A 13,298-nucleotide genomic window follows, 5' to 3' on the forward strand; every position below is an offset into this window, starting at 1 on the left:
AACACAAAAAAAGTTATTCCAAATTAAGCCTTAGGCTTCATTTGGGATGTCTTTTTTACTGCTTCTTAAAGTAGCTTTCAAGTACAATAGCTAAAAATTTTATACTAAAAAATTGATTTAAGAAGCACTAAGCCGTCCCAAACGAAGTCTAACTTGTCCAAAATATCCTTTAAAAAAAAAGACAAAAATTGTTTGGGCTATTAAGTAGATGGGCTTGGCCCATCGTCCACGGGCTAGTGAAATGTTGAGAACGGTCGGCTTCTTCTCAAATCTCAACCCCTCTGCTTTTTATTAAACCCTAGCAAAAACCCTTCAAAGCCGCTGTTTTGACGGTTACGTGCAAGCGAATACGACGGCAGCCGGCGAGAAGAAGCTATGGTGCTCGAGACCGACTCCATGGATTTCAAAGTTGAGGAGCTCTTGAAAGACCTCCAGCTCGGTCCGTCCGCCAACAAAGCCATAGATCGAGCCGTATCTTCCATCATAGACGCCATAAACAATATACCTGACCAGGAAGCGGACCTAGAACACGCTTTTGGGTTCTTCCGGGACCTCCGTGTGCCGTCCAATAAGGTTAATTTCAAATTCAAGAGTCCGGAATCCATCTGTATCGGTGGAAGCTACTCTATTGGATGCGTCGCGAAGCCTGATATAAACGTCGACCTATTAATCCGTATGCCCAAGGTCATTGTTTGTCGTTTTTTATTTTTTTCTTACTTTTCTTCTTCACGGAGAATTCTTTTAAACTTTTTTTTTTCTTGAATTTCAGGAGTGTTTCCATGAGAAGGACTATATGAACCACATATATCATGCTAAAAGGTGTCTTTATCTGTGTGTGATTGAAAAGAGTTTGAAGTCGTTAACTTTATTTCGGAAGATGGAATGGCGGACTTTCCAGAATGAGGCCAGGAAGCCCGTTATTCATTTCTATCCAGGTTCATTTACATCTTTCTCGTTTCCTTAACTATTACTGCTATCAGTCGCGTTTGTCGAATTTCTCTCATTTTATCATTGTATATGGTGCTGCCTTATCTTGTCTTATTGCAAACCATCAACTTATGATTCTCGGCTGTGAACTTACTGCATTTCAATTGGCTGTACAGTTATAAAAAATGCTGAGCTCTCTGAGTTTTTCATAAGGATAATACCTACTGCTTCATCCGTATTCAATGCCTCAAGGTTGAGCATTTCACGAAATAATGTTCGTGCATTTAATCAAGGTATGAAAGCTTCGAACTTGAAGCAGTTTATTGTCATTTGAAATTTTCAGCATAATTATTCTCCATGCCTGGGTTTCTAGAGTTGTATCATAATGCTTAAACTTTAATTTAGTTTAATAGTTTTTTTCCTACTTTTGTATAACTACGCTTGGCTTGTGAAGGTGACACTTCTAGAGCTACTCCATACTACAACAGCAGCATATTAGAGGACATGTTTATGGAGGAAAATGTGGACTTTGTGAAGAACACTTTCACCGAATGGAAGACATTGAGAGATGCTTTACTTCTGCTTAAAGTACAACCTTGGAACACCTTTAGCTTACATTTTGAACTGATTCTTCTGAAGTCATCATTTATATCTATTTAATAAATCTTATCAAACCACACCATGTATTCTAAGATTCTGTTTCTTTGATATAACTGCCCTGCTTTTTATTTTTTTTTTTGTTAATTGCAATTGATTTTGGCACTGTTATATAATTAAATATTTGAAAATATTCTTCTTCATGATTCAGGTCTGGGCTCGGAACAGAACTTCAATTTATACACATGATTGCTTAAATGGGTACTTGATATCCATCATCCTTTCCTACCTAACAGCTGGGCCTGGAGGAAATCAAATCAACAGGTCAATGAAGGCCTTGCAGATATTTCGTGTCACCTTGAAGTTTATATGTATATCGCTTCCTTAGTGTCACAATTTTCTTATGGTTTTTATTTAATTATGGTTTCTTTTATTCTGTTTTCGTTTAGTTTCTTGTTGAATTTTTAATCTTTGTCAGGAACTTAATAGTATTCTGTAACTAGGAATAAATATTTAGAATTCTTGTCTGTAACTGGTAAACCTTTTTTTTTATTTATTTAATCTCACCATCAGCTTTAATCCTATTCGGTTTGTTCTTAAATTATCATTTGTCATTTTTACGGATTGTGAGAAACTTACGACCTTCTCTTTAACTCCGTAAAACTTGTTTTAAAATTTTGGTTCTATGTCTAGTAAGTTTATCTTTTCTAATGATTACAGTTCATCATCATCATAGCCATATGCCAAATATTCATGGACAATAAATTTAGTAGCAAATGAGTTGATTATGATTGATTTAAATATCTTTTGGCACTATTATTTGTGTATTTTGTTTTGACATTACAAAGCTTGAGTTCTTAGATAATTTACAATATGTTTCAAACTTAACATGGTCCTTGCACATCTAACCTAGCACTAAAAATATGCTTAAACGATCTAGAAAAGATGGAAAATCTGGTTTAACTGTGTAATTGTATCAAATTGTAAAGGGAATTTTGGTAATTATCTTTAAACCATTGGAGGGTACGATTCAAAAAGTTTGCTATTTAGATTGAGGGTTCAAACAAGTGATTTCTTAAGAGAAAAACAAATAGAGTGATGCAGCTATTGTGTCTTCCAAATGTTGCAAGGAAGGGAGAATCAAGGGACATTGGTTGCTTCTTTGCTAGGAGATTTGGTGACAAAGTGGAATTTCTGTTATCTTCTCATTGGCTTTCAAAAAATAGCATGAAGTAATGCACAGCGTCCATATATCGATAAAGTTGCCTTAAAACCTGTAGTCTCTATGAATATAATCTTTTTAAGTGCTTCTCACCTAGGAAGGAAACAAACTGCTTGGAAATCACAATAAAAGACCATTAGACCAACGAACCCAACAACTAGAGGTGATCAAAAGACCTTGGAAGTCTGCTAAGCTATTCGAAGGAGCTATTTGCAAGAGGATCAAGTACAAGCAGTAGCTGTGATATAGCCATACAAAAGTTTCTGCAAGAGCCGCCAGACTATGTTTGGATGTTAGGACGAGAAAGGAAATTAAAAAATGTTGCAAAAAGCTGAGATCAATGGCTATAGATTTATAATCAACCCACAACTTAGTGGGATATCAGTTCAAATGATATTATGAATATTTCAAGACCTTTGTCACCTTTCTATGCATGTTGATGTACAACTATGTTTTTCATCAATTGCTCTTTGTTGTTATCCTCAGCGTCTATGTTGCACAAAAAGATTATCCATATTATCAAAGGTATTTGCTAGCTTACTTAATTATTTTGTTAATGGTTATTGTTCAGTGTTTAGAAGGAAATACTGGTTTAATCTTCCGTAGGATTGTTCTTTGGCTTTTTAAATATTTCCTTCTATTTTAAGGTCCTTTAAGCTAATGATTTGACTGAAAGTAGTTTGAATCTGCTAATTTTTTTTAACAAAAAAATTGTTTAGTTAAGCTTTTTTTTTTTTTTTCTGTGGAATACTACAACAGTTTCTAGGAGCTAGTTCCTTTCATCATGCTATTGTTCCTGATGAATTAATGATTAAATTACCGTCCTTATTTTAGCTTCCTTTCTTCAATGATGTTATTATGATCAAAACCCCCTTTATTTTGACTTACCATGAATAAGCTGTTATTGTTTTGAGCATGCTAGACCATTTTGATTCCCCCCTTGAGACCTAACGGCTGTCCTCTGTTAATTTTATAGTTCATAACTCTTAAATTTGCACTGATGCATGCATATTTTTCTTTCAGCTTCAAATTTGTGGACAAAGGGCCTCTCGCTTGGGCCATTAAGTCAGTCCAAGCTGTTCAATGAAGTCAGTCACCTTTATTTTTATTATATGTAGCATAATATATTTATTTAGAAGCAAAAAAATTACATTCCTTGTAGATTTTGACGCCTGAGTTACCTTTTCTATAAATCTTAACATTTATGGAATATATGTATTATAACCAAAATTTTCTTCACATAAAAAATTAACACAACTGTTTAAAATTAACTGGCTAACTTAAGGATTTTTGTAATAGAAGTAAAGCATTAAGAATGAAATTTGAAAATTGTATTGCAAAGAAATTTGTGTTTGTTTTATGAAGTTATAAGATTTGAGTATTACTAGTGTAATTGCCCAAACTTTTGGCTATGAATAGAGTTTTGAACTTTGCCTTGTTAAAATGCTACATTCGTTTAACCCTGCTTGCATGTTTAGAATGCAGAAATGTAATATAGTCGAGGTGTTCTAATTGTTCTTATAATTTCAGGAGATGATTCGTTGTCTCAAAGCATTTCCTGTTGTTCTGTATGACGCAACTGGTCATACGAACTTGCTGTTCTGCCTGACTAGAACAGCTTTTGCAGAGGTATGCATATTCTATTTTTCTTCATTTCCTGTTAGTTTTATTTCCGCTTTAATACCCAAATGCAAAGATTTTTCTATTTTATTTCATTAGTTTTCATTTTCTTGGTTGTTTTTATATGCGTTTATGCTTCCAACTATCAGCTTCAAGAAGAGGCTGCTTGGACAGTTAATTGCATTGACAAATGTAGAGGTGGTGGATTTGAAGAGGTTTTCATGACTAAGGCTGACTTTGCTGCTAAATTTGATGCTTGTTTAAGGTAATGTTGTAAGAGATAAGAATGTTGAATGCTTGAGCTCTGCAATTTGAAATCCTTTTCAAAAAAAGGAAAAAATCTTTTTTGATTCGACTTTGCAATAAATTTAGGTTAAATTTGTGGCAATCTTTAGCAATGATTATATAATTTCATATGATTATATATGTTCATGTATCTCGCACTACTAAGAATTCAGTCGAGTTGATTATGGAATGCTATCATGTTTTAATGTGCAGTTGTACTTCGAGCATATTAACTGCTTATAATCTTTTATTTTTCTACCAACCAATAATTTTCTGACATTTGAAGTTTAATACAGAATAAATTTTAAAGGAAACGCTATAATCAATTCATCTGAATTTTGCTTGGATGAGGAACGCTGGGGATTAGTTGAAAAAGATGTGCAGTCCGTTTTGCAGCAGGGACTAAGCGATAGAGCTAAATTAGTCCGTGTGACTTGGGGGAGTGCTCCGTCTAATTGGAATATAAATGAGGTATAGTATGTCTGCTACCTAAGCCAATTTCAAGTAAGTCTTGATTATCTAAACCTGGATGATCAAGATGCATTAACCATGTAGGGTTATGAAAATTTTGGTGAAGAGCCGATGCTTGTTGGCTTATTGTTGAGCTCTGAAGAAAAGTGCTTTCGTTTGGTTGATATTGGTCCACATGCCGAGAACAATGAGGAGGTTATCTTTTTCCTATGCTGTTTTTATCTTTAAAAATCATTTATCTGCAGCTAACCAAATTTTGGCTTTGACATATCCTTTGCTTGGAAGTGCTAAAAGTATATATATTTTTATCATAGTTTAGGCTGCTAAATTTAGAAAATTTTGGGGAGACAAGGCAGAATTGAGACGATTTAGGGATGGTACTATTGCCGAAAGCACAGGTATTTGAGCGCAACCAATTTTAATTCCTCTTTCAGACTGGGCTATAGAGTATTCAACTTATTATAATGCCTTCTTACAGTATGGGAGTGTCCACCGTGGCAGAGACACCTCATCATGAAGAGAATTACTGAATATGTTATTTCTAAACATTTTCTTCTGTCACAAGGAGATATAGTATATGCAGTAGATCAGCTTGATTTCAGTATTCATCTGGGTGGTAAAGGTTAGATTGTTTAGTAATGCCTTTTTAGAATTGTTGTCTCTTTCTTTTCATATTTAGCATAATTGTCCTGTGTCAGATCCTATATCGTCTTCTACAAGTCTATTGGAGACATTCGAGACTTTGTCAAAGCGCTTACGTCTTCTAGACGATATTCCTTTGAGAATCTCAAGTGTACAGCCACTAGATGCAGGCATGTTCCTTACCAAAGTTTACAAAAGAAAATCTTATTCTACCTTCGCATTGTAAATTGTATTGCTTTTTAGTGTTCAAAGACCATCTTTGTGCTGTTTCATTATGATAACCCAACTCTGAGTTTGTCCATTTTATATTGTTTATTAATTGTAAAAACAAATACAAATTATACTTATGAAAAATACCGATTTATTTTTTTTTCCCGAGGAGTCGATGAGCTTTGACCTGCGTTCTTCTTGCCATAAAACATATGCATTGCTCAAGATATCGGTATAAGCATAAAATTATATTGTTTTCTAGTCATAGTAAATATCCATTTTTATTGAATTTGTATTGTTAAATTGTATGGGTTTTATCTCTATAATGTTTAGGATTTTATGTTATTAAACTTCATTTAATGTGAATTATTCATTAAAAATTACTTTTAGCTCTTTATTATGCTAGAGCACTAATGATTCCAACTTGAGCTAAGAAGTCTCTTTGAAGAAAGTGATAGGAAGTACTTGTAGATCGCAAGTATTTCCTATCAATCTTCACAAAACAGCGAGAATTCTTCGCAAAAATCCACACAAAACCACGAAATGGTAGATAATTTGCATTATTTGATGAAAGGAAAACATAAAATAGCAAGATACAATTGATCCTCAATTCGAGAGGAGAATCGATCTCTCCCAAATCTCTAGACGCCGCTAGAGCCCAAAGAAAAACCTAATTCTAAGATATCTCAAATTTCAGCCAAAATCCAGCTCCCCTAACCCTAGGAAAATCAATTATTTAATTCACACAAATCAAAAGGAAATCCCTAAACAGTCCCTACATTCAAATTTCCTTCTCAAAACCCTAAAAAATCCTTCATAATGGGCTCCGATTGGGCGTTCGGACCGCCCGATCTCCGCAGGAGGCGGAGATCCCGCCTCTGTTTGCGAAATGCCGGTCCCGTGCGGACCGGTTAGACCGGTCCAATATAAAGATGCTTCTACTTCAAAGACTTTGAAGAAACATATTGTGTTAGTTATAACTTTTACCTAATTGTTTAGTACCATTGATTTTTGGGATTTTCAATTTTAAAATTCTAATTAAGTCTTATATGTTGATTGGATATGCTCAAAAGAAGTCATTGATAGTATGCTAGAGAGAATATTTAAATGGATATGCGGCAAACTATGAAGTTTAGATAGAGGAATGATTTTATTAAAATGATAATGGAATAGCATTTTAACTTATATTAAAAAAGGTAGAGGTAGACCTAAAAAGACTTGATTAGAAAACATTAGAAATGACCTCTCTTTATTAGATTTAGATGAGAATTTGACTCTTAACAGGACACAGTGGAGAAAAATGATTTATGTAGCCGACCCCATATAGTGGGATAAAGGCTTGTTGTTTTTGTTGTTGTTGGTGGTGGTAATGGAATAGCATTTATATAAGTGGTAAAAAATAGATTTGCGTGATTTTGACTACTAATGGTAGAAAATGCATACATCAGATATTGTTGAAGAGAGTAAGAAGTAAAAGGGATACCGTTGAGGTAACTAGGGTGAAGTTGTTGATAGGGACATGCACAAAATGTGTAATATGTTGTCATGCAACACTCAATCAGGGTGAATGAAGAATTAGTTTTCATAAATATGATCTTAATAGTTTAAGATAAGCCTTATAATGACGATGCGATGCATTTCTTGAATTTTCAATCTTTTTGTATTTCATGTACTTATATTTAATTTTCTTAGAGTGCATTTGATGAGCAGTTCATGTGCAGCTTTCAGACATACGGCTGTGTTTCCTCCTGAACCTCATCCTCTTGTTTATGAGAAGGGCAGTGCTAAGAATGTACCGAAATTTACTACTACGTGTATCAAACCACTCACAGTTATGATTCAGGTAATTGATATTCTTATATTTTCTTAATGGAATGTTGCTCTTTTGGAAGTCTCCATTATTACAAACTAGTTTAGAAAGCTCAACCATTTCATGTTCAAAGTTACCAGATAATCTATGAACTACAATTTTAATTTTTTTTTATTATCCAAAGAATTATTGTTACAATTTCAAAGAATATCCGTCTTCTTCATTTCTGATCCTTTTCTGCGGTTCCTCTAAGCTCCAGAACTTTTTTTTTAAATTCCCATGGCATTCATATGTAGCCTCTTGTCTTGCTTAATTAGGACTTTTGTCTTTCACATGTTATTTTTAATGCATTAGTTTCCTGATGGCTTGAATGATCATGTAGTTAGAGGGATCTGGAAGCTGGCCTTTGGATGCAAAGGTCATTGAGAAGACTAAAGTTGCTTTCCTGCTAAAAATTTGTGAGAGGTAGTAAAGGGGAATCCAGTTTCTCTGAATGTTTAACATGTTGTTCAGAAAATGATTGCTTGTTTGGTGAACTTTGATATCATTTACATTATAATTGCAGTCTTCAAGATCGATGGGGCATGCTTTGCAGTGCAACGGAGGATGAGGTGCATGTCCTCATGGAAGGATATGCTTTTAGTCTTAAAATCCTTCATGAGAGAAGCTTGCTCTTGTTGAGAAACCAAGGTACAAAATTCTTAAGAATAATCTTTATTTTTTATATTTAATATCATGTACTTGGACCACATTGTTGTTAACTTCACCCGCAGCAGGCAATGATAGCATAAAGGGTAAAAGATATATAGACGAGGAGTTGTTCTTATGCAGCCAGCACGCCAGTATGATTAATGGTCTGAATGGTCGGTACCCAACATATGGATCTGTTGTTAGGTAAGGATTTTAAGTGCACTGCAGAAAAATTATCCCTCAAGTGTTTTTGGGTAAAATCTTGTTCCATATTTTTTTTGTTCATCATCCGTCAACAATGTTAGTTTTCTTGTTCTTTTAATCTTTTTCGCCTTATTTTGAAGGCTGGCAAAACGCTGGATTTCTTCACACCTGTTTTCTTCTTTTCTTGAAGAGGAGGCAATTGAATTGATAGTTGCCTACCTCTTTCTGAGGCCATTTCCTTACCATGCTCCTTTGACTCGTATTACTGGATTTCTGAGGTATGTATCTTGCTTATAAGTTTATTATGTTATTCTTGTACTGTTTATTCTTTCTTGCTATTGTTTTTCTTTTTTCTTACCATATGAAGCCATGCTAACTTGGAATGTCTGAACTTATATATTTGCTTGTATTAGGTTCTTGCGCCTAATGTCAAATTATGATTGGAATTTCTCACCATTAATCATCGACATAAATGGAGATTTTACTCCACAAGATGAATGGGAGATAAATGTGAGTATTATGAACTATTATAATTGATCTATGAGCTATTTCTTATGAAAGGTTTCATAACTATCGATTAAATGTTTTCTATGCAATAGGAGAACTTCTTGTCAAGCAGAAAATCTTCTGAAGAGAATGTGCAAATTTTGGAACCAGCAATGTTTTTAGCTACTACGTATGACAAGACATCTGAAGCTTGGACAAAATGTTTACCAAATGGTGAAGTGAGTAATTTCACCATTGATATAGTATTTTAAGAAGCTATGCCAGGACAAGTTTGTTGCTTGCCTTGTGCTAGTTCAATATAATAATCTTAATTTGATGGTTTGATATCTATAATGCATCTTTTTATCTGTGCCAGAAAAATTGATACAAAAAAAAGAATAAATCTTTTCAGCCATGTTCAAGTTACATGCGAGTGACCTCAAACCTCATGGTTCTTGAACACCCATACATAAAATGAGTGTGGATTTAAAGGATAAATAAACAAACCAATTTTATGTATTATGAATATGAGTTGATTATATCCCTTGCATATATATATGCTCTTGGACGTGAAAAAAAATTTGAAGGCCATTTCATTATGTTTCATTTGCACATGTTTCCCAATAAAAAATTAAAAAAAAAACTAAAGAAATGAACACATGAATTGCTGTTCAATTTATTTTTGTCTGACAAACTGAAATTAAATTTCAGAGAAACGTGTATGTCATTCAAAATTTATTAATTTAAATTTGAAAACTACTGGTTTAGGATTTCAATTTTTTTATTTCCAGATGCAGAAGTGGATCTGAATTTTGTTTGCAAACAAGTATGCAAATGAGCATTGAAAATGACATTCCAAACTAGGTATTTTTTAAATATAGTTGTACCCATTGGGAAAAATCATTCTAGGAGAATGAGTTATAATTCTTATTGAAATAGCTTTTGTGGAAATTCTCGGCCTATCCAAATTAGTCTGCAGCCCTGCTTGGAAGGTGCATGGCTGCAATTGCCCAGGAATCAGATCTGCAAGGATCTGTGGGGTGGACAGCAGCCATAATATCATTAACAACTGTTGCAACAGTTTAGGATCCAATTCTGGAGTATTGCATAAAGGAGGGCAGAAATCAAACATAGGAATTAAGGGTGGACTGCAATCAATCCAACTGAATAAAGCTTGTACTTTGCGGGCAACACCCATCGTACAAAATATGGGTAAACCGCTTGTAAAATCAAATTTTGGATTAGTTATTTTCATAGATAGGAGAACAATATTATATATTTATTTCCCAACCTTGATGCTTACTATTTTTCCTTCTTTCATAACCGATCACTCTCTTCCTCATTTTATCCACTAATTGGACTCTGTATCCTTTGTATAAACATTTCAATTTCTCAATGGAATCAGGAAACTTTTTAGGTAACAACCTTGCTAGTCAAACTGATACTCAACTTATCATGCTTTACATTATTATTTAGCATATTTAGAGAGCTCGCTATAATATTATTTTTGGTCGAAGTAATCCTACCCCAACTCAGATTATGTGTCAAACCTAGTTAGGCTAGAAAACTTGTTTGTGTGGTACTTCCTAAGGGTTATGTTCGATGTGATTTGCTTAGTTCTATCTTTCTAATTCTCCCAAACTTTATTACTGGCCTTCAACAACCATACTTCTTGGTTTTGGTCTAGTTCTTTCTCCCCCATGGGCTATGGTTGTTTTTGTGAATGCCTTCCCTGCACTATCTTACCTTTGGATATTGTGGAGGTTTGCTTGATGTTTGAGGTTTCCATCTATTGTTGGCTTTTTTCTATTAGGATGATTTGCTGTTTGAGTTTGTTTTGACCTTCTTAAATTCCTCTTTTTAGTGTTTTTTTATTTGGTGTTTTGTTGTGGCTAGGTCAAATAGAAGAAGTTCCGAATTGTCTCTTAGAGTGATATTTATTTGCTTAAAAAGCTTGTTTATGGTTGAGATCTCCCTAGCTCCTCTCCTTTTGACACTACTGATATAAAATTGGATTGGTGTGTTATTCACTTGTATATTTTGAGGACTAATAGGGTACATAGAAAATATCCTAGTCAACACTCTTTATGGTCGACTAGTGAAATCTATCTTTCTGCATTCTGGCAATCCATCCTTAAAATCAAACTCATAATGCCATTACTATTTATCTTATGGGTAATAATATTAGCATGCTTTATTTTTTAACCCTTTACTTATTAGTAACAATCATGTGTATGTATTGGTAAAACAAAAGCCAATCTTACTGGAATCAAGATTGGATATAGCCAACCTATGACCGGCCTTGATCTATATAAAATTGGATCAAATTATTTTAAGCATCTTGAGCCTAGTCGAATAGGCTCAAGATTGAAGCATTCATAACTATATCTAGAGATGTTAAGGAGAAAAACCACTATAAGTGACCATCAGCATTCATTCTTCTAGAATTTTACAAAAAGGCATAGCTCTTCCAGTCTTCCTTTAATTAGCTAAATCTTGCCATAGGTTGCCTCAAACGTTTTACTAGATACGGATTAGTAAGAGATTGTTTGAGGCTTGGAACTCATAAAAATGTCTTAGAAACCTTACTGAAGTACAGTTTAGCATTTATGAATTCTTGATTATGTTCTTAGTTCATCGCTCAGTTGAAAATCACTTTGCTGCCCCTTTTTTAGCACCTCATATGTGTTATGTGCTCATAAAAATGGCTCGTTGAAAATCACTCAGTTCCGATCATTAATCTTGATCTCCCATCATTTCATGTTTGAAGATACTAAAAAGGATGGCTGCATATGCTCGAAGCAGTGCTGACCTCTTGACAAAATTAATTCTCCAAGGTCAAAATGGCCCATACACTTGGGAGGTAACTACTAACTCCCAATATCTCCATGATTAAACCAGGACATTAACTGCATTGAGCTCACCTGGTTTCTCTTCTTCTTCTTCAGTGTCTATTCCGTACGCCAATGAATAACTATGATGCAGTCGTAATTCTCCATCCAGACAAGCTTCCTTATCCTCAACGCCTTCTTTTCCCCAGCTCGATCAGCCATGGTTAATATCTTTTATAACTCGAATGATATTCAATCTCATGACAAATCCAATGGAAAATGCAATCCAACCGATGGTAAGCTTGCAGGGAAACATGTAATTCAGGGAAAAGCAGGCGAGGATTTCAACCCTTTCATTCAACTTGGTGGTGGTGCAGCACAAAGTTTTGAAGATGCAAGAAGTAAGCTGTTGGTGAATTTTGACCCAACCATGTTCTTCCTGGAAGATTTAACGGTACTAAAACCTGATAACTTTTTCGAGCTAATCTTTCTGCGCAGGACTTGCATAAATTTTGTTTATTATCTGATCTGTAGGAAGAGTTCCCTGAAACCTTTAAGATATGGTATGACTCTCTTGGTGGTGACGCAATTGGGCTGACTTGGGATTTGAAGGTTCATCTCTTCTTAACCCGGACTTGTTTTGCTAATTTGATAAAATGATAAGCATTGATATGTACTTTTGGTAAAATACTTTGCAGAAACGCAAGAGGGAGAACGAAGATGAGAGCGAGACAGAGTTCATTAAGAAACTCAAAGGTGTTGGAGAGGTTGGAAAAGGGTTTGTGAAGAGTGTATATTTTCTCAGAGCGCCAAAAGTGCAGGTTTAAAACTAGTAATAGTTGCTTAGGAGTGTTTTCATTTGTTAGTTGTCTTATTATGTGGTTTGGAAGTTCATTTATTCGCCAGAAAAAGGGTAGCCTATTTTTATATTTTCATTAGGAAATTATTGGGCCATAATTATCCTAATGAAAGCAAGTTTTGTGCTGTGTTCTTCCTTAACGCCTGTTCTGTATTATTTAATTCAAATCTTTCTTGAATAAGCAATTTTTTTTCTTTTATTTTGAATGGCTGACCTGTGTGATCATAGCAATGGAGGCTTAGTTGTTGATTGTTGAGAGCAGGGTTTCAAAAATCGGATCGGTTTCACTTAGGCTTTGTTTGGGTTGCTTTTTTGCTTTCTTAAAACAGATTTTTAGTACAAAAATTTTAATTTTTATACTAAAAAAATTGTTTTGAGAAGCATTAAGAAAACTAGCCCAAACAAGACCTTATAACATAGAAATATTGGTGATTATTGTGATCT

General features: G+C 34.3%; 1 protein-coding gene across 1 annotated transcript; it reads left to right on the forward strand.

Moving 5' to 3' along the window:
- Positions 1–349: 349 nt before the first annotated feature.
- LOC110093547 (nucleolar protein 6) lies at positions 350–13,060 on the forward strand (the record flags this gene model as incomplete). Its single annotated transcript, XM_020818465.2, is given in 25 exon segments — positions 350–684; positions 770–935; positions 1,104–1,220; positions 1,382–1,515; positions 1,736–1,895; positions 3,770–3,834; positions 4,277–4,375; positions 4,516–4,631; positions 4,948–5,122; positions 5,207–5,317; positions 5,442–5,520; positions 5,601–5,744; positions 5,821–5,934; positions 7,696–7,817; positions 8,167–8,249; positions 8,350–8,474; positions 8,558–8,678; positions 8,819–8,956; positions 9,092–9,188; positions 9,278–9,403; positions 11,935–12,027; positions 12,113–12,218; positions 12,304–12,449; positions 12,530–12,607; positions 12,694–13,060. Coding segments are annotated over 25 exon segments (3,153 nt in total). The 3' UTR covers positions 12,823–13,060.
- Between the last annotated feature and the right edge of the window lie 238 nt (positions 13,061–13,298).

The sequence above is a fragment of the Dendrobium catenatum genome, unplaced genomic scaffold, assembly GCF_001605985.2.
Source record: "Dendrobium catenatum unplaced genomic scaffold, ASM160598v2 fragScaff_scaffold_450, whole genome shotgun sequence".
In the NCBI taxonomy this organism is placed as follows: Eukaryota; Viridiplantae; Streptophyta; class Magnoliopsida; order Asparagales; family Orchidaceae; genus Dendrobium; species Dendrobium catenatum.